This window comes from Salminus brasiliensis, chromosome 9, assembly GCF_030463535.1.
Source record: "Salminus brasiliensis chromosome 9, fSalBra1.hap2, whole genome shotgun sequence".
Taxonomy (NCBI): Eukaryota; Metazoa; Chordata; class Actinopteri; order Characiformes; family Bryconidae; genus Salminus; species Salminus brasiliensis.
The window spans coordinates 15,691,822-15,715,084 of NC_132886.1; the positions used below are offsets into that span (position 1 = coordinate 15,691,822).

Sequence of the window (23,263 nt, forward strand, 5' to 3'; positions counted from 1 at the left end):
GAACTGACACACCAATGTATCACACTGATCCCTCTGAACTACAGGCTACAGGTTACAGTGTGTGAACAGACCTTGGTCTAAAATCACAGCAGGCTACGAAGGTCAGCTTTCCGCCGGGCAATATGAAATGCTATGAATGTTTGATACTCAAACAGACTATTAACTACACAGAAAAGATCATATAGGATTCCAAATTATCCTAATGAGCGATAGTGAATTTTGTAAGGTTCTGTATTTACAGTACTAGACAACAGACTGTACTCTCAGTGGCCTGTGTGCCAGGAGCTCAGCAAGAGAAACACAATTGGGAGGAGGGTTTTAACGGTAGAAGGGTGTGTTTTCCTTTTAATACAAAACCTATTCTAGCACTGTGTGTGTGTGTGTGTGTGTGTGTGTGTGTGTGTGTGTGTGTGTGTGTGCGCGCGTGCGTGCGTGTGCATGAGTGGTATGTATTTTCAGTGGTTTGGGCACCACACAACCACACCTTACCAAACACAAGAAGAGAAACTCTGGTGCATGTGTGTTCTTGTGTGTGTGTGTGTGTGTGTGTGTGTGTGTGTGTGTGTGTGTGTGTGTGTGTGTGAGAGAGAAAGCAAAGAAAAGTAAAGGAAGGACATGAAAAAAAGGTTAGAGGAGGACAAAAGTGGATTCATGGAAGTGCGACTGACTTTTAACAACTTTACGCTACTTAGAAGGAGAAGTAAAAAAAAAGGCAGCGTGTGAAAACGGTATTATTAAATATAATAATAGCTGCATTACATCTAAATGTGTCTGAAAGTGCGCAGTTACTGAAGAGACTAGATGAGCTGTCCTCTTTCCTCTAAAGAGGAGGCTGGCTTCCCCTGGGCCTTTATTCCACCCACCAAACAGGGTTACTGCTTCTCCTCAGGCAAAGACTGCCCTAGTGTCCTAATACTGCAACACACCCACACACACACACACACACACACTCAATGATCTCAACACCTGTAGCATGAAATACATTTTGTACACTCAAATAAAAGTGGTTTAGATGGTCCTTTATGTGACGCCACAGAAGAACCACTTGATTTCTTTATGGGACCTAAAATGTGTCTTCCACAGTTTGTAATAGAGATGTGAGAATATAAGGAACCTTTAATGGATCTTAATGGAGCCTAAATAGGTTCTTCAATAGTTAAAAAAAAAGGGGAAAAACCCTTACATCTCCATTGCAAACATGGTTTCTTATTGACTCATGAGTGGTTAAGGGGGTGAGGAATATACTTACACATCTGTATTTCAAACATGTTCTTTATGGAACCAAAAATGGTTTTCTATGGTTTGTAATAGAGATGTGTGTGAAGTGTGAAGAACCTTTAAATAGGTAAAGAACCTAGACAGCTATACACCTCCACTATAAACATTGTTCTTAATGAAGCAAAAGTGGTTCCCTGTTAAGAAAAAAAATAATCCCTTCACACCATAATATCTTATAAACACTGTTCTTAATGGAACCAAATGTGGTTCTTCTAGGGTATGTAACAGATGTGTGAGTATGAATTAGCCAATTAGCAAAGAAACATGCATTAGAGTACATTAAAGTATTCATGTTTACACACAGAGCTCAGCGATGAGCAACTGCAGCAAATCGGTTCCCAATACGTGGCAGCCAGCATATAAACCAAGCACATGCCGAACATGCCTCCCTGACAAGCCTGAAAAGAAAAACAGAAAGAGGACGCAAAATATCAATGAAAGAGAAAGAGAACGAGAGAGAGAGAGAGAGAAAGTGCGAGAGAGACAGTGAGGGGGATGGGAGAGCCTGATTTAATTTGACTGGCTGAAATTTGATTCGATTCATGAGCACTCACATGATGTGCGCTAATCGGAAGGAGAGTGAAACAGATAAAAAGAGGGTGATTGAAGAAGAGCAAAACAAGACCGAGGCAAAGAGACAAAAAGGAGAAGGCAAAGTAGAGGGTAGAAGGAAAAGGCAGACTAGACAGACATTTCACCTGCTAGATCAGGAACAGAAGGCCTGATGCACTTCTCTAAGAATTCTGTTTTATTTCCAACACCCCAGTAATATGCTCCATTCATGTGTTACAGTGTCGGTCTGAGCTGCCTGGTGTCAACAGTGTACGCTAGGGCTGCACAATACTGAAAAAAAAAAAACTGACATTGCAATATTTTTTTTCTGCAATATCTATTGCAATATTAAAAATACCTCAATTTTCACCTGAAGTCAGTGATCAAACATGTCATGGTATTAACAATGCAATCTGCACATACGATTGGAGTAAAATAATAAATATTGAGCAGACAATATCTGCCTCTGGCACAGTGTGGATTTTACTTTCGTATCAAGCAACAAAAACATTGTAGAATGTCATCTAATTTTACAATGTTCCTAACTTTTGCACATTGGGATGGCGATGCTACAACAATACACTGTGCAACCTTGCTGTACACCTGAATACTGTAGTACTGCTTTTCAGTCAAAGCAATATTAATGAATCATAATTAGAAGCAGCATTGCAGTACTGATGGGTATTGGTGTCAGGTCAATATCAGCAGAAAAAGCTGGATCAGATATCACAGAAAAAAAACCAAAAAAAAAACACCATCCTGTAACAAATCTTGCCCGAACAAGCACACACTGCATCACTGTGTGAGGTAATGCTGAGGTGTTGTTTCTTCCTGTGGGGTAATAGTATGTTTAAGTAGTTAAAGCATGACAGCCCTCTTTTAGAAGCTTATCTCATCTTAGTGAAGTGCTTCAATATAAAATACAATGTATGGAGAAAAGTATTGAGGGCACTTCCTAAACTTGTAGCAAACGTATTGGATGGAGCACCATTATTCCAGTATACAGTTCCACAGTTCAGTGCTGGGGAGGGGGGCTTTATACCCCTCTAGCCCATGTCTGACATTAGGCATTGTGTATCTATTGGCAGTACCTCCCTATAGGGACTAGACAAGCTGTGAAAATGCATTTGCACATCTGTCTCAGCGATGGCTGTCACTTAAAATAGTTGGATGCATTCATTAGAAAGAGTGTCCACAAACATTTGGACATATAGTGTAGTTCATTTCAAAGCATATTGGTTTCTAAAGGGGGCCTACAACAGAAAACAAGGATTATCTTAGTAATTTAATGAGAGTTGAAAAGAAAAATCCAGCATAACCAGCGGTCTTGACAACAGTCTTGACTTATATTCACACTCCCCAAAATGTACATACCTAGCCCACTAGCGAAACCCCTGCTAGCTCCACAGCTGCAACACAACAAAATGCAATTGGAGAATGATGTTGATACTTGTAGTTTTCCGATAGAATCCTTGCCACAGCAACACTGAAGAGCAGAACATCAGCGCAAGATTCAGAAAAGAATTGCTACGTGACTCGCGACTACAGAGTTGCCTGAGGCCTCATCAGGGGAAGGAGGAGTCAAAAGCAGGGAATGTGAAAGCAAAAACTGGGGAAACTAGTGGGTACTCGTGCTAGGCTAAAAGCCAACACCAACCGGCCGGCATTACCATCTCTTCTGCCAATATCTACCAACTCTTTTACTAACACAAATGGTGATTGTGGTCATCTTGTCTGGTCTTGTCTTGTTACGGTGCTAAAAGCAGCCTTTACAGTGTCTTGCTGTAAAGCAGCCAAAACGGGCAGAGCTCATCAAATTATTCACAGCTTGTTTGATTCTAAGGCCAAATAACAGGGTTGTAAATGGACGTGGAAAACTGCATTTGTTTACCCCAACCAAAGTCACATACCTAGTATTTTTACACCAAAATACAAATTAAATACTTAATAAATGCATTCTATAGCACTTTTATAGAAGGAACACTGGCACTGCTATCAGGTGTATACTGAAGATTTCAATGTTTAACTGCAAAAAAGTGGCACTGTGCCATCTCAAATTATGATATGAGTCTTTCTTTTTTATGCATTTATGTTATCCAGAACTGCTGTTTACATTTTTACTGCAAGTTCTCCAAGTTCATTAAGTCATTTTTGGTAAAAGACAAAAGAAGAAATAAGATAAGAATTAAGAATAAGAAATAGCTCTTAAAAAGCTCTCAAAAACAAAGAGCCACATCACCTTGGTAAGCCATTCTGGAAGCTTTAGCTCATTACCTTAATTAGTGCAAGTTTAAATATCATGTGATGTAATTATATTTAAGCTAATATTTAAAATAAAATAAAAAAATAGCTATACTGAATTTTCCCAGTACCACCCAAACAGCAGTGGTGTCAATCGTTAGTAGAATGAATATCCACATCATTTGTGTATTATGAAATCCAGGACTCTTTTCTGCTTCTGAGCCATTTCAACAACATCTATGAACAAGTCTTTCAGGTTTTCCCTACACTCGAGGGCTGTAACAGGTGGCAGATTAATGGTTGACAGAAACTCTGTAAGGTACTTTACCGCTGTTACTTGCTGAAATGTAAAAAAAACAAAACAACAAAAACACTGACCATGCTAGCTCCACCCGACCAGTAGAGAAAGAATCCACAAGGGTCCACCTTCAGGGTGACTAAAGTGGGCTGACCGCTGTTGGGCTCCTAAACACAAAAACAAACACAGACACAGAGTTATGTTTTGTATTAGCATTATGCAAATCATATGTACTGAGAAACATTTTTGAAAAGCTATATTAGACAGAAGACAGAATTGACCAACATTATAAATCTATATGTATGGAACTCAAAAGGGAAAAAAAATGCCTAGGTAGCACTGAGATCTTGCACTAAAAGATCAGTTTATTATTTATTGTACTGCGTTTGTAACCTTTGACGAATAGATGTAACATTAGACAATGATAACCAAATTGATCTAGAATTGCATTACAGTCATTTTAAACATGGAAAATATAAAACATAAAATAAGATCATACACATATACTTTTCATATTAGAGATGTGATAACACATTTTCAAGTTTAATAAGATTTTTTTAACTCTATCAAACTGAAGGAAGACACTAAGTGCAAAAAGCTGGAATGACTAATCAATGATATCCAGCTAGTCACATCACGGAGAGAGGCAAAAAAACAAAAAGCTGTGGAAAAAGGTGCACACCTGACCAACTATATATATAGTATATAGTATATATGATATATAGTTATATTGATAGAAGTGACACAAAACAGCAGGAAAATGAATGAATTCCAAAACTTTAAAACTGTTACATAACAGTCTTGATTAATTGTATTTACACCCCCCAAAATTTACACACATCAACATTTTTGCATCAACAAAATTAATGAGTATACACATCACCGCCAGACCCTGTCTGATATCAGAAAATATGCCACAAACTAGGCCTTGTGACTGCGACTATTTCTGTGCACCTGTCCGTGAAACACTTGCTCAAAAGCAGTGTGCCTGGAACCTAAAGCCAGGGAAAGCAAGCAGGTGCTAGGCTAAAAGCACTGGCACACCATCTATTCAGCTAGCTAACTGCACGTTGCACAGACAGGATAGCAGCACTGTCCTGATGACAATTTTCCATGTGCTTGATACAGTGCTAAAAATAAAGCCATCGCACTGTCTTACTGAAAACCAGCCAATCATACTGTATCTATAGCTGCTGCTACATATCCACTATAGGATGGCCGGAGCTTTACAGTCTACAGACCAACCAAACATAATGACCTGAAAAGACCACGTTCATTAGAAAAACCCTCTCTTCATAGTCGAAGAAACTAACCATCAACCTTGTGGAAGGCTAACTGGGGTAAACCACTAGGCTTTACATGAGGTACAGCAGCTAAAAGGATGTGAAAATAAAAATGTTAATACTTTAATACTTTAAACTCAACAATTATGACACAGGCTGTTATTAGCTGTGTATATCATTAGCCCAGTTCACAGACATGCAGCATGGCAACCTAAAGTATGCTTCTTTTTCTGTGGTTGTTGGGAGGACACGGGAGGCTACTTCCTGTTCTGTTGTTGTGACAAGCCATGTGCCAGCCATATGACTGCTCAACTGGCTAGCAGATCACTGAGCAACCTCGCTCAGGAAAAGGCCTTGCCATTCTTCCCATCCAATATGAAGCTGACAAACTGCCTTCCTGTGGACCTCCTGCCACAGAGCCCACACGTCTGCCAACATTAAGGGTTTGCACTTTGGATTGAGCAACCCATGCCGGTACAGGCCTCGCCTTTGCACCGGAAATACTGAAACACTGCTCCCCCCGGGGGCCAAGCGGTGATGAACTAATGAGAAAAGACCAGGGGAAAGAGATATGCCTGGGATCCGTGGATGGTTCTCTCAGACGAGTGAAAAGACGAAGCCCTCAGGGATAAGGGAAGGGGGGCAGGCGTGTTTATAAATGAGTCTAATTGCTGAAAGGTGAGGCTGTGGCGCCAAAGCCACAAGAGCCACACAGAAACCCCATACCTTCAGCTTAATGTCCACTGCTGGTCTACAGAAAGAGAGAGAGAGAGAGAGAGAGAGAAAGTAAAGAGGGGCACAAGAGAGATAATGGCATCATTCAAACAGAGTGGCTGAGGCATGGAAGATGTGAAATGTTGTTTTCTGGAAAATCTGTCTGTCCATTTAAGGTGAAAGTCCTGGATTACTGCCGTTTACAGAGCAAGGGCGTCCCTTTATCCGTCAACAGGACAGCACACTTTTCTTTTGTTTGGTGTATTTCCTTTTTGTGTTTACTTTAAAATCTCTAATCAGTTAATAACCATTTATGGTTGTTCTTTTTGCTGAATCAATAACCTTTTCGCTGAGGGGCAAACTTCAGGGGCTGGTTGCTCCAGCTGTCCGCTATTTCGAGCACACAACTGCAAGAATAAGTAAAGGGAACCCACTTTACCTGGTCTTCTGCATTGATTACTAATAAAATGTGGTTATCTCAAGACTAATACAATCAAACTAAATTAATAACAGTACAGTCATATTATTAATGTCATTTATTGAGCACTTTGAGTAAACATCCACAGTGCAGGCTAGAAAAAGTAAGTGATCATCTGTGTTAACGACTTCTCAAAGAGAACAGTCCAAAGGTGTTTCCAGAAAGTGGAAAAGCATAGCTTAAGATCTAGATGTACGCCAATCCTCAAACAATCACAAACCTAATCTCCAACTTTTAGATCAAACAGCACAAACTATCCTCTTACCTGTAATTGCTACTACTTTCCACTTATTTCTTGCTTCAAACACCTGCTTCCTATCTGGCTTGTTCACACATGTCCATCAGCAAACCGCTGCGGTACATTCCCCATGTGATATATAAAATATTAAATAAATAAATTACATATGTGATCATGCGAGCTGGGTACAGGCACTTAGTCCAGGTGTTAACAATGGAAAAAACTGCTGTGCATTGATTACATTTATGGCTTCATGGCAAAAAAAAAAAAACATACTGATTGCCAAGATACACATGCACATTATTCTCTTTATTTCTCACTCACACATAGCACACACACACACACACATTCAGCTGATTTGTTTGCATTTACATAAACACAAACATATTACTGTCATATTGTGGTTGCTGAATGACCTCCTTCCTGAACAGTGTTTACCACACAAAGCCTCTGAACACAGCCGCATCACACACACCTTCAGGTGGACTCATTACCATATGAAGAGAGAGAGAGAGAGAGAGAGAGAGAGAGAGAGAGAGAGAGAGAGAGAGAGAGAGAGACACATACACATACATATACATATATATATAGAGAGAGAGAGAGAGAGACAGACAGACAGACAGACAGACAGAGAGAGAGACAGACAGACAGACAGACAGACAGAGAGACAGACAGACAGTGTCTAAAGAGTCTAAAACTAAAAAAAAAAGAGAAAAGGAGTAGGGAAAAGAAAGGCAGACCAAGAGAAATGTAGAAAGACAGGAAGAGCGAAAGAAAAAGTGATAAGGAAAAAGACAGAGCGAGAAAGAGAACGACTGAGGAAGCTTGAGAAAGTAAGACAGATGAAGCAGAAAGGCAGAGCGTGAGAGAACGGCCACTTCAGGAGATTACTGTACAATCTTTCTCCAACATGTACATCACCACCAGACACGGTGGTTGCAGTCAAAATGGCTCCCTATTCACCTTTCAGGGAACGAATGAGTACGCCAGCCATTTTTGTCTGAGTGTCCGAAGCTATGTTCCAAAGCCTAGGCTGCATTTCTTGGCTGCTAGGTCATAGAAGGCCAAACGACAGAGAGAGAGGAGCGAGAGAACGACAGAGAGAGAGGGCCGAGAGAACGACAGAGAGAGAGGGCCGAGAGAACGACAGAGGGACGAGAGCGAGAGAACGACAGAGGGACAAGAGCGAGAGAACGACAGAGAGAAGAGAGCGAGAGAACGACAGAGAGAAGAGAGCGAGAGAACGACAGAGAGAAGAGAGCGAGAGAACGACAGAGAGAAGAGAGCGAGAGAACGACAGAGAGAAGAGAGCGAGAGAACGACAGAGAGAAGAGAGCGAGAGAACGACAGAGAGAAGAGAGCGAGAGAACGACAGAGAGAAGAGAGCGAGAGAACGACAGAGGGACAAGAGCGAGAGAACGACAGAGGGACGAGAGCGAGAGAACGACAGAGAGAAGAGAGCGAGAGAACGACAGAGAGAAGAGAGCGAGAGAACGACAGAGAGAAGAGAGCGAGAGAACGACAGAGAGAAGAGAGCGAGAGAACGACAGAGAGAAGAGAGCGAGAGAACGACAGAGGGACAAGAGCGAGAGAACGACAGAGAGAAGAGAGCGAGAGAACGACAGAGAGAAGAGAGCGAGAGAACGACAGAGAGAAGAGAGCGAGAGAACGACAGAGAGAAGAGAGCGAGAGAACGACAGAGAGAAGAGAGCGAGAGAACGACAGAGAGAAGAGAGCGAGAGAACGACAGGGACAAGAGCGAGAGAACGACAGAGGGACAAGAGCGAGAGAACGACAGAGAGAAGAGAGCGAGAGAACGGCAGAGAGAAGAGAGCGAGAGAACGGCAGAGAGAAGAGAGCGAGAGAACGACAGAGAGAAGAGAGCGAGAGAACGACAGAGAGAAGAGAGCGAGAGAACGACAGAGAGAAGAGAGCGAGAGAACGACAGAGAGAAGAGAGCGAGAGAACGACAGAGAGAAGAGAGCGAGAGAACGTAAGCGAGTATAAGAAAGACTAAAAGGCAGAGTGAAAGAGAAAGACCGCAAGGAAGAAAGTGTAAGACAGAGACAGCTAGAAACCAAATGAGAAAGACAGCCTGGGAGCAACTAGAGACTGGGAGCGTAAGCGAGAGAAATGAGCAAGCAATATTTTTAATGATCATTATGATCAAATAAAAACACAATCATATCAGGCGTGTTGTCATCTCACATGAACACAGGCATAAAGAGGAGTTCATAGTTCTGTCATCAACAAATAATCAAACGATTCTGTATATAAAACCATGTTACTGAACATTTTAAGTCTTATGTTGACGATGCTTCAGAAAACGCTGAGAGCGAGAGAGAGCGAGAGCGAGAGAGAGAGCGAGAGAGAGAGAGCGAGAGAGAGAGCGAGAGAGAGAGCGAGAGAGAGAGCGAGAGAGGAGAGAGGGATCGAGAGAGGGATCGAGAGAGCGGGAGAGAGTTGACATATTGCTTTGTCTTTTCATCTTCTCACAGCTTAGCTCAAACACTTCTTATCCCCCAGTGTGTGCAAGTGTGTGTGTTAGCAGGGGGGCGCTGCGCTTAACCTTTAGCCTATAATATTCTCTCTCCCTCTCATTAGAGAGAGTAAACGTACAGCAGTGTAATAATTTACACCAGCCCCTCACCACTCCACCCACCCACACACACACACACACACACACACACACACACACACACACACACACACACACACACACACACACACACACACACACACACACACACACACACACACACACACACACACACCTTCAGCTAATAAGCCTTAATGAGACATCTCTACATCTCCCCTTCACTCACACCATCTCCTCCGCCTGGACCACACTACTACCGATCTGCTCCTCAATGACATTTACAACAGCTAACAGACACACACACAAGCTTAAACACACAGGCCTTTGACTAACACACACACACACACACACACACACACACACACACACACACACACACACACACACACACCTTTATAATAAATGCATGGACTCTCTCAAGCTCAATTCCTGGCCAAACCATAAAACCTGCTCCGTTTTCCAAAAAAACACACAAAAAAATAGCACATGCTAATCCAGGGATTTATTTGAGATCTTACACACAAACACTGTTGCGTTGTGTGTGTGTGTGTTAGTGCTCTGGGACTGTAAGTAGATAAACCAGTGCTGTAAAATTAAAGAACTTGTTCAGTGCGAGACCTGACAACTGTAGAACACAAGACTGCTTACATGTGCATCCCCTCTCGCTCTCCCTCTCTCGCACACACACACACACACACACACACACACAAATGCAAGCATGCATACACACAGACTAATGCAGAAACTATGTCAGCTATTTCAGTGGGTGAGTTTGTTGGTCTCCTGGCTCTGGCTGTATCTGACTTGAGATATTAACATCCTTTTAAACACACACACACACACACACACACACACACACACACACACACACACACACACACACAGCTTCGCATTCATTACATCTCATAATGAACAAGAACATTATAAGATGGGTGCAGCTGTAGTTAGTGGGGAGTGCAGTGTTCTGAACGTCATGATCGTTTAGAAGCCAGAAGCTGGATTGCAGTTAACTTTCTGGATGAATCAGCAAAGATTAACTGGCAGTTTGCAGGATGATGATGCATATTTGAAATCTCCTGCTGACATCATTTACAGTACACAACAGAACTTGATAAAACCCTCCCGCAAAATGTTGTTAATTTAGTTTTTTTTTAGCTTAATTTTCTAAACAAGCATTTCGTTATTATGTATTTTTCATTCGCAATAGATAAATAATGACAGTTCAGTAAATGAAAGTGACCATAAATCGTAAACCTCAAAACACTTGTCTCGCCACTGGAAAGATCCTGTATAACTAAAACAGGGCTAAATTCCAACTCCAAACCCCTCAAATCTGTTACGCAACAGTCTTGGCTCATTTACCTTATATCTCCAAAACTGACTGTGACGCAGTACAACGCAACAGACACTTTAAGAGAATATTGTGCAATCTTTTCCCAACATGCACATCATCACCAGGCACTGTAGGAAACTAACCTTTTAGCTTATCTTAAAAAAAAAAAAAAAAAGTCCAAGCTTCACAATTTTGATATGGTTCTTTATTTACAACATTACATATACATATACACACATAACTACTCTTCATCTCTCTCCCTTCACTTTTGTAAGTCGCTGTGGATAAGAGCGTCTGCTAAATGCCTTAATAAAATGTAAATGTAAAATCATCCCTACAACCACCAGTCTGTCACCAGCGTATAGAGTGAGCATGCTGTTGTGTGTAAGGAAGCACATGTGATATCCTTCCGAAAATCTAGGCGTCGTAGCAGTGAGGACAGTTTAGTGTGATTACAGTGTAAGTGCCTCAGCACGTTTTCAAAATTTGCGCAGCATGATCAAAGTGTTTACCAGCCCTGTCTGTCTGTCTGTCTGTATGTCTGTCTGTATGTCTGTCTGTGTGTGTGTCTGTGTGTGTGTCTGTGTGTGTGTCTGTGTGTGTGTCTGTGTGTGTGTGTCTGTGTGTGTGTGTCTGTGTGTGTGTGCTGTCGTGAGTGAGTTCATATGCTTGAACCCAAATTTGGCACTGACTTGAATCGGTACTCGGTTGTACCAATGTAATTTCGACAGTACCCATAAAAGTACCAACTTCTGTAACCTATCCTAAAACCAAATTCGATGGGTCAGGAAGCTAAAGCTGGAGAAGCTAGTGGTTGCTAGGCTAAAAGCTAACCTTAGCTCAGGGAGGCAACACTTAGCAAAAGTGACACTCGGGCAAAACACTCCTCGGGGAAGCGCCACTCAAGCAAGCACTGCATGGAAAAGTGACAAGCCATGGAAAGCGCCCCCTCAAAGAAGCAATATCCATGCTAAAGTACATGACTCCTGATTATCAGATTTTATTCTGATGCAAAATAACAGGGTTGTAAAACGACAACAGAGAAACAACATATATTAACATCATGTACTTACTATTTCCACATCCACCTTTAAGGGCTATTCTTGGATTGTTGGGGGTTTTTTTTTTATCTGGTTGCATTATTTGTCCATTTTGATGAAACCTAAAAGCCCATTTCACTGTAAAAATCAGCTGATTATTCAATTAGTAGCATGTAGTGTAAAGCCTATAATAGACTAAAATGGATATGTTAACATTTAGTTCAGTGTTGATGAAGTATGTAGTCTGCCGTAAGCATGGCAAAAGCTGTGTCTGCACTTCACCTTTGGACTCATTGGATGAGCAATGCATGGATATATGCTCTCTGTAAAGGGCAAGAGACTAACCGATTGAGGCACAGTGATTAAAGGGGATTAGAGATCTGTTGATTGCCAGTTTAGTGACAGCAGTGTAACATTTACATTTATTTACATTTAGCTGACGCTCTTACAGCCAGCCACCTACACTCACAATCATGTTACATAGGCATGCAAATGTGGTGTTGGAAGGCTTGCCCAAAGAAAGAAGTTCAGAGGGCCTCTTAAAGGAGCTGCATCTCAGGGCCCAAAAAGCAGGAACTGGAGGTCCTCCTGAAGCAGCTGTGCCACAGGGTCCAAAAATCAGGTTTACAAGGCATCTAGAGTCTTGATGTTACTCTAATAGGAGTAAGCTTGTCTGGTTGGGGAAGTAAACCCCAGACAGGTAAAAGGAGGGCAGTACTATGTCACTATGCTACCCCGACTGAGATTTTAAACACAGTGGATCCAGACTCCCTGCAAAGCATATATGGTTGTGTTGCACTTTTAGTGTTTGTGAACTTTAATTGATTCATTTTGTTGCTAAAGAAAAGGAAACAAAAGCAAACCACAGGGGACAGAGAGGAGAGACCTTTGAGCAGCCATTAAATGATCACACTGATTTACTGCAGCCATGCTGCCTCCCTGCCAAGACCTGCATGTCCCAGCGGCATAAAACAAACACACACCCATACACAAACAGCATACGGTCTCCCTCCTGAATGACCCCATAAGAGCGAGAGAGAGAAATAGAGCGAGAGCTGGAGAGAGGGTGCAAAGGTCAAACACACCCACATGTGAATAGTGGGAAGCTGAGGCTGACATTAAAACCTGCGATTTATTGTGAGATGGCCTTCAATCATTCCCTCCCTCACTCGCTCTCACCTCAGTGTTAGTGTGTGGCAGGGTGTTTCTATGTGTGGTGAGACTTTCACGGACACAGAGAAGCAAGAGTCAACAACCCACAGCATGCCTCCTGAAGGAGCTGCACCACAGAGCCCACAAACTGCTTATCTGAGTTCTGTGTCAGGGCTTCAGAGGTCCCCCTGAAGGAGCTGCACCACTGGGCCCACAAGCTGCTTCAGCAGGCCTTCAGAACAAGCCGGCCATAAAGGCTCACTTGCAGCTTCAAAGGGCCTCCTGGGGATGCTGTACTACAGGGCCCACAAGCTCCTTCAGAAGGCCTCCTGAAGGGGCTGCACCACAAGACCCACATCCAACTTCTGAGGGGTTCCTGAAGGAGCTGCACCACAGGGCCCAGGAGATCCTCCTGAATGTGCTTTGCCTTAAGATACCCTGAAGGAACTGTTTTACATGGCCCACAGAGAATCTCCTGAATGAGCTGTGTTACACGGTCTAAAATCAGAATCAGGAGATTCTCAAAAAGGAGCTAGGCTATAGAGCCCAAAATCAAGTTCAGAGGGACTCCTGAAGGATGTGAATCACAAGGCCTACAAAGCGTTTTTAGATGCCATTCTGAATGCGCTGTGCCACAGGGACAAAAATCAGGATCAGAGGGCCTCCTGAGGGAGCTGCGCCACAAGGCCCAGAAAGAAACAGCCAGATGCATTCTTTGATTCAGCAGAAAGAAAAATAAGCAAGGTTGTGTAGGTGTGGCTTCATGTCCAAGTGTTTGCACTCATATGCATCAACACACAGATGTTGGATCCTCTTGGATCTTCTAAAATGCATTTGCTAACTCTGTCCATACTTTTTAGAGCTCACCTGAGAGAGGACCTGTAATGAAGCACACACACTGAATCAAGAGTAAGACCTAACTCCTGAGAGCGCAGGATTTTTAGAGCTTTGGCACAAACACAAGGTAAGGCCTTATTTGTGAGAATTCATTACCACCAGCCAAAAGCACTTGTCCAGCTAATGTTCTAAAGCCCTCTGAAAGTGTTAAAAGATCATGATCAGGCACAGCCTGAAACACGCCATGCACAGTGCATGTCACATAAAATACCACATCTTTCGGGCATATGCACATAGTGTATAGTCTGTGCATGTGTTCTGTTGCATGTGTCAGTCCTCCCAGTAAACAGGATGTGTGTGTGGGCTACAGGAGGGAATGAAGTAAACAGTTGAAGGACAAAAAAGGGACCAAGTGAGGGGGTAATAAAAAAGAAAAAAAGAAAAAGATTGAGCAAGGAGGAGCATTGGAGGAAAAGCATAGAGCATAGGCCTGATTTGATCTCAGAGATTGGCATCAGAGCCAATCAAGATCTATTAATGGCTTGGTATGGTACAGACGGTTTTATGCCAATGCAGTCAATTTATGCCCTTCTTAAGGTAGTGCCAGCAAAAATACATTCACAATTTCTGGCCGTGGGGCATAATATCAGAAGTCAATAAGCAGTTCAAACATCTGTAGTTTGAAACAAACATATTGGGACACACCTCTTAATCATTGAATCCAGGTGTTCCATCCAGTCCCACTGCCACAGGTGTATGAAATCAAGCATTCCCAGCATGATACACTATTGCAAGTCAGTTGGTGAACACGGCATGTAAAGTTACAGAGCGGGTGCTGAGATGCATACTGCATAAAACTGCACAGCCCCAAACCTGCAAATCTATAATAATGCCTAAGAGCTGGGCGATACAGAAAAAATGTATATCATGATATTTAAAGAATATTTTTTTTTTTTCACGATACACGATAGTTATCACAATACATGTAATTGCAAACTAAACACATCAGCATCAACAGATCCTTAATAACTACTATTCAGATACTCTCCCTTGCTGAGTACAGTGATTTTTATTCAACATCTGCTGCACTTTATCAATTTAAACCAGTCCAATTACACTGTCTGTGATTAAAATTGGTCAGTGTTCTTTAAACACTAACAATATCCTCAACATGCATCAAAAAGCATAATGTGTATCACAATAAGGAAATATCACGATAATACTTGATAAAATATTGTCATATTGCCCAGCCCTATAATGCCTATGGATTAAGAATGGGATGTCATAAAAGCTAGATGTACTGTGTGGGTGTCCCAATACTTTTGTCTATATAGTGCATTTTGAAGTTGAAAATGCATGTTAAAATATGACTAAAGTAGACACACATAAAATGTGCAGGTTGTACATACTAAGAAGTAAAGGTAACTGCAGATTCAACAGGGAAAGAGCATAGTGTGTGTATACTAAAGCAACCTGAAATGCAGAAATAGGGGTGCAAAATGATAATCACATCAGTAATGGCAGATTTTAAGAACATTGATTAGAATCAGAGAGCCATTTAGATTTGACTGGCATTTCAAACCCATATTTTTTGTACACTGGAAAAGCAGAATGTTTAGGTGACGCCTGCTAAAAATCTGCAGTTTATTCATGTTACTGCAAAATTACAAAAATGTACTGTTGCTGTCAAACAAACCCTAGTATAACATTTACATTGTGTCATTTTATGATGAATGGACCAATAGAAATGCTTCAAACTGACTGAAACTCTTTATAGTATCGATCAAATTTCTCAAACAATACTGCATATCGTAAAAAGCCCAAGTCATTCAATACTGAATATCAATACCCAAAAAGTCTCATCATGAGCCAATAAGCTTTGCGTGTTCAAAATCTAGACTGGCACTCTACTCTGCAAACATTTGCAGTGAGTAAATAAAATGTCCAGCACCTCACACACACTTTTCTTGTTCAGAAATCAGTATTGAGGTCGATCAAAGAAATCAAAAAGCATCTGTCTGTCATCTATCTGTCGTGTGCTTCCAGTCATATGGGCTCATGCCACAGACATCGCTAAGAAAAACTGCACCATTGAATTGACTGCCATTGAAATTGGTCACGCATTACGTATATGGCAGGACCATCCCTGATGACCACCACCCCAACTCGGCCCCAGAAGCATTGAAAGGAGCACCATCATTTCACACAGTTCGCTTTACACCCCTACAGCCCACGTCTGGCATTAAGCATGGTGCCAAAAGGTTCATGTTTATCTGCTCCAGAGAGTCCTATTCTATTGCAGATACGTCTCTAGACTAGATAAGCTGTGTGTGTGTGTGCACACATTTCTTCATCTTTGTCAGAAATGGGTGCAAATAAAACTGAAATATCTGAATTTATTCACTGGAAAAGGTGTCCACAAACACATATATGCACACATCGATAGAAAGAGCAAGTCAGGGCCGAACAGTAACAAGAAATTCTCGTCCAACAAAACCTTGAAGCCTTATTGCTCCGGTACGACTGCTTTTCAGAAGAGACATAAAACCCTGCTGGTGCAAATGTAGAGAAGATAGCAGAGGATCAGATGGCTGGCTCACCTGATGTAACTCATTCAGTGAATTACTGCGGAGAGCAGGTAAAACACCGGACTGTGCGGAGTTATCAGAATCGTGGTGCTGTCCTCTGCCACAATGACATCACTGAAAACCACGGGTTTATAATTGCAGGCTGGGATCTCTACGGCCAGTCAAACATCATTCAATCTCGTGTGTTTCCACATGTCAAAGAATCACTTCAGTTCAAATAATGCATGCCAAACACAGACAGGCTTTGCTTAACAGTGCACAAATATATGTTTAGCATATCACTAGCCATAATCAAACAGCCTGACATCCTGTCCACATCATGGAGCTCCAACATTCTCACAGTCTAGAGCATCACTGACCGCAACCATCACCGTTATCTACACAGAAACAAGAGGGGATTCTAATTTAACTCAGCAGCAATTCATTTTATATGAACTAAGAGAGAGAGAGAGAAAGCGAGAGAGAGAGAGAAAACGAGAGAGATACCAAATAAATATAAATAATCTCCTGGATGGAATTCTAAACCATACAGACCTCTGTTCTGTGAAAGTCTATAGATGCTCAACGGTAGGTCATTAGAAGACTCTTTAGGGAGAAGCACCTACATTTTGGCAAACAGCACACACTAGAACAGATATGATAACAGATTTAGACCACTTCTCTCTCTCAGTACAATCACCTCTAAACCACTGACTCCTCTATCTGATTACAGCCAAATCACTGTTTATTAGAAGGACTAACAACACACAGCTGCACACACAGCACGCTGTAAAACATCCATGAGTTCATTCATGAGTTCACACAGATGAGCACAAAACAGCACTGTAGTAAGTGCAGAAAACAACTGGAAATCAAGAAACTCACACACACTCACTAATTCTCACCTTTCTGGACCCAGTAATGAAGGCATACATCTCACATTTTTACTACAGCCACCCAAATATGTAAATGAAAGCAATTATACTATACATCAATAATATAATCATATAATTGAGAACAATTATACCACAGTTAGTTCCAACCCTGCAATGAGATTGGCGAAGAGACATTCTAGGAGTGCCAAAATTGCACCATTATGGCACTCTGATCAAAGCTCTTCCAGTTTTACTCCACCACATACACACATGCTTGCACTTACAAGACAAAACCACCAGCCATAGCAAAGTCACAACGTATAGCTGATTTAAATTGGAAGATAGCTATTAATGACCAGCCTGACATGCACGGTGCTTGTAACCTTGATAACTGGGACATTATGAACTGTTCCTTGACCATTCAGAGTGAAGGGCACAGCCTGATGTTTTAGCAGCGGGATGACGGACAGACATAATGGAACCATCGCAAGACGTTAATAAATCATACATTTCTTTCCTCTTTTTCTTAAAAGTTTAGCAATACACAGCGATGACAGAACTGTGCTACAAATGCAATAATACACTCAAGGGTTATGGTATATAGAGATATTAACGCTTGGTCCTGATCTTCAGTATTCAGCCTGCGGACTTGTGGCTATGACCGCACTACACCAGTGCCAATATTTCATATATACAGTACTCCCTCTCCTGTATTATTGCTTAACTACAAACAAAACATAACATAAGGTAAATGGTTTCACACACAGATTGTCTAAAAACAGAAAAGGTTTAGGGAAATTAGCCAATCCAAACCACAGAAATGAGACTCTGAAGCTCTACAGCTTTACTACTCTACTGAACAAAAGAATAGAACTGAAAACCTTAATGCATTCTAACTGGTGGTAAAAGACGTCCAGCATTTCCTGAACTCCCTTCATTACTAAGCAGGAACTTCAACACAAACCATCAACCCAAAAATCTGAAAAGGCATGTGGACCTGATTGAATCACAAATGAAATGAAGGTAAAATGCAAGTAAAACATTCCTGGTGGGCTACTTCCCTGACATCTGGAGTCAAGGTCTGATAACGCTGCTTTTCAAATGTTGAGATAAACTTGAGGCATCTGTGTGAACAGTAATCTGGGGAAGTTACTCTGCAGCATTATTCATTTGGGATTTAAAGACTTCCTTAAGAAGTACAGTGTCTTAAATAAAAGTCAGATTGGCTCTATTCCAAATCACCACACATCAGATCACATTGACACCTCGCAGACCCTAACTGACTGACTGACATACTGCATTGTCCTGTTTTACTGATTTCAAAAAAGCTTTTGATACAACTAATGTTGTACTTTTGTACAACAGTCTATTTTACAAACGTTGGCGAATGTGGCTTAGTAAGTAAAGCACAAGACACCATTAATAAATATTTCCTGACAGTTTCCTTCTCCCACCCTCTTTTGGTAAAGACCAACACTATGCGACATAATCTGCCACTATCCTAAAGCGTTCTAAAGCACCCAACTTCTTGAAAAGCATCAAAACAAAAGAGATTTAGATCTCAAAGAAGCACTTCCTGCTTCATAATAAGGACAGGTTAGAAACCTGTAAGGACTACAATTACTTAGGACTGAGGACTCGTTCTACTGGAAACTTCAGTCCAACAGTCTGTAAATGGAAAGAGAAAGCACGCAGGGCATTCAGAGCCGACCTGAGACTCTTAGAACGCTGAGTATCAGCAAATACTGATCGTTGTATCTGATCTTAATTTTTAGTAGCAGTTTCTATAATAAGCCATTCTGGACTGATTGATTTAGTTCAGAAGAGACTTTTCTTGAAATTAATGTTTTAAAGTTTGTTTAATATCTTATAATCCAGTCTGACTGACCTCCCTGACCATTCAGCTCCCAGCTGCTTGTTTGTCAACTATGTGAAATGATGTGAAATACCTGTTTTATAGTGAGGTGAACGTGATCTTCAGTGCTGGTTTCAGTGCATTCAGAGTGAGAGATAGTTTTATAAAGTGTCAGATATTACATTATATTATATTTTCATGTATTATATTCCACACGGCAGACTCTAGACTCTTATTTACCTTCTGGAAACTATATAAACAATAATGTCCGATTGCAAACGTTGAGTGTCAAATTTTCTTTCACGCATATGATGTTTTTTTTTAATACTAGGACGGAAGAGCTGGGCAATATGACAATATTTTATCGTATCTTGATAAAAATGTTATTGTAGTAACAATATCCTTTTCTAAGCATATCGAGGATACTGTTGGTGCTTAAAAAACACTGACGCAGGTTTCATTACAAACATTAAAAAGGTTTAATAAGATGGAGCAGCAGACGTTGAATAAAAATCACTGTACTCAGTACGGTAGAGTATCTGAATAGAAGTTTATAAGGATCTGGCGCTACTGATGTTTTTTTGTCTGTGATTACATGTATTATGATAGACATCGAAAAAAAAAGGTTTTGATTGTGATATTATATTTTTACCATATCACCCAGCACTATAAATTGGATCTCAATATACTGTCTTGGTTAATGTATCACAATATTTCGCAATATATTGAACTGCAACCCCTGTGTCATGACATGTAGAGTAACAGCAGGTTGCATAGCCCAACAAGAGAAGAGTTTCCACACACAATTGGTCCTGACACTGGGATCACTGGGAAACACAAATGCTGTTAAATGTCTGGATCACTTAAACAATTAGACCCCAAAATAAATAATCAAATAAGACCGAATTCTAAATTCAAATTCTAACATAACTATCACCTACTGGAACACACAAACACAAAGCAAAACGTTGTGCAATCTGACCATAAAGCGCTAGTAAACTTTATCAGAGTATCTGAACTCAGTCACTGATCTTAAACACCACTCTGCTAAAGTACAGCCTCAGTGAACACAGCCTGTCCGTAGAGACCAGAAACCCCGGCAGGATGATACTTATCTGGCAGCCAAAAATGTTTTATTTATTCATTTGCTGTTTTTTTTTTTTTTTGGTCCTCACATTCATTTTCTTATATCCTGATTTCAAACTGCAAATGTAATCTGCTAAATGTTAGTCTGTCCCGTTTTAATGATGCTTTGGCAATACTGTCTCCAAATATGCTGTTCCAATAAATATGCCATGCCATTAAAGCTTATTAAATTGAGAAGGAGACAGACAGACAGAGACATTGGGGGGTGTGGGGCTCCAAACATAATCTACATCAGGAAGTTATTTGGGGAGAAATATACACACAGCCACATGCACACCCAAACACCGACACACAGACACACACTGACATTCTGAGTGAGGGAGTCAAACATACACACATTGGCTCTGTGTTAGGGTTTTAGTATTACAACTTAAGTAATAGGCTACATCCTATAGCTTGTGAATCTGAGGAAAACTGAATCTGTCTAAAGAATACAGTGAGGTGAAAATACCCCTCTCCTTCTCCCTCTCCTGCTCTTGGTCCCACCACACACACACACAGATCATATGACTGAACATGTGCAAGACTCCTACATGTTCAGTATCTGTTTTCCTGGGGCCTGTTTCTTCATTGTGGTCACTTGCACGCATTTAAACACCACCTTCACACTGAACAATGGCATCCGCACACACCAAAATCCCACACTGGTGGGGTTCTGCATGGGTGTGTGTGTGCACACTTACAGTCAGTACAGTAATTTCAGCATGTGAAAGAGTCTTATCTGCAGGCGATATGTCTAGTATTTCTCATTATTCAGACTGAGAATACTGCAACACTGTTCATCAACCATATAACTATTTTTATCCCAATTGTAAGACAGCTGATAAGCTCACGACTATTTTTGGCAAGAATAACATGATCAAAGAATGTAAAACTATCGGTCAGTGATTAATAATAAGCTAATTTTACAGGACAAAGTTATGTAAGCAGACATGCTGTATAAATAAGGCTGAATAATCTTTAAAATCAAATAATCTCATAATGAGTATTACTACATATAGTGGCTTCTGAAGACTTTTTTTATGGTTTTCGTATGAGGTAGACAGCAGGGAAGCTAGAAGGAGAACAAGAACTGTGTCTATTTTTGACAGAAGAAGACAGATAAAATGAATGGGGTCAGCTAGAGATAAAGGTAAATAAAAGACAAGCAAGGACAAGCCAGGTGGAGGTGGTGTTAAAAAAATGCCACAGCAGATTGGATCATGGTTCATGCTTTCCCTGATTACAAGATAAAACGGTTGGAATTTGTGCACTCAGATAAATCTCATACCATCTGTAAAGCATGGTGGTGGTAGTATAATGTTTAAAGATGCTTTTGCTAAAAGATAAATACAGATACAAATAGTGATAAGCCCCTTTCAGACACGCATGGCAACCCAGAACATTCCCGGATATTACCTACAGGAGCTGTATGTGTGAACACAGATGTCTGAGTGAGTAATACCCGACTGACCAGAGCAGGTAATTTTCGGGAGAATTCACAGGGGGTCATGCTGGGTCATGCTGCACCTCTTGCACGTGCTACACTGAACATTTCCTAAATCACACAGAACATTTCCTGTAGTGAGAACGTGTCTGACGTAGACAGTCTCCAGCTGTTCACTACATGTGCAAAAGAGTATCTCTGGATAATGTCCAGAACTGTCCAAAAACCCAGTAACAAAACAAGGTTTGCTAATATCAACTACAACATAAGGAGTATCTAGTGCCCAGGCCTTCAAATCTGGACCCTAAATCCAGTTCCCAGCCAATTTTGTTTTCACTGGAAGTTAAGGTAACAATTTATGTAGTTGATTGGCCACATAGAGTCACACCTACCAAGCATTTCAAAGTCCAGGACTGGAAATTGGATTTAAGGTCCAGATTTAAAGAGCTCTGGTCTAGTTTGTCAAACTGAATAGAAAAGTAATATTATATACATATAATATACGAAGAGATACACACTCTGTATATCATATGTTTTATTATCTACTCACAGAACCATGTGTTCTGTTTTTCTAATGTCTTGGTTATATTAATCTCAAATACCTCTCAAGACTGGTTCATAATCCTGTTCTACCATTGCAGCACTATCTGCGTTATCCACTCAGAGGTTTACCGTTATTATAACGCAACAATGATTTGTCCTATGAAGCTCTTGGATGCAGGTTGGTTGCAACAACAGGAAGGTGAGCAATCATCACGTTCAAGCCGTTTAGTAATGTAAAGTAGTTTTTAAGGAGTTCTGTGTGTGTTTTGTAATTCCCAAATGGGTGAGTTTAGCCTGGCGTACACTACAGGACTTTCCAAGTCGTAGCAGATTATAAACTTCTCTATAAGTTTTGCTGATTTTTACAAAAATGTCCATCACACACTAAATGACTACAAATCTTTCACTACATGACTTCAACCTGTTGCTGGACCAAACTGAACACGGCCCACAACACACGTGCCACAGGTGACACAGCTTCGCACCGCCATTTGCGGTGGTTCTGGCTGAGGTTGGCTGATAATTTAAGGTGGAATGTAAACTTAAAATAAGAAACTACCTAATAACTGCCTTAAAACTCTGTGCTCAATTTTCATTGGCTAAAGACATGGCTCTTTCAGAATGAGTCGCAGACCAGTATACACTAATAGATTGCGCACAAAATCAAACGCCTGATATACTCCCAACTGTTCTGAAACAGAAAAATTGGAGTCTGCCCCCTTACACACTACTTGATGCTAATACTAATACTGTATTGATATCAGTGCCAACACTCTAACATCATTACTGGTGAAGTAATCTGATGCAT

The 23,263-nt window shown here is 41.0% G+C and overlaps 1 protein-coding gene across 2 annotated transcripts in view; it reads right to left on the bottom strand.

Annotated features, from left to right (window-relative positions):
* plcb3 (phospholipase C, beta 3 (phosphatidylinositol-specific)) overlaps positions 1 to 23,263 on the bottom strand; it is a 71,401-nt gene that overhangs the window by 42,600 nt on the left and 5,538 nt on the right. For both annotated transcript variants that reach the window (XM_072687579.1, XM_072687578.1), the window contains exon 2: positions 4,450 to 4,536. In XM_072687579.1, the coding sequence (XP_072543680.1) occupies positions 4,450 to 4,536 (87 nt within the window). The remainder of the gene's footprint in view (positions 1 to 4,449; positions 4,537 to 23,263) is intronic.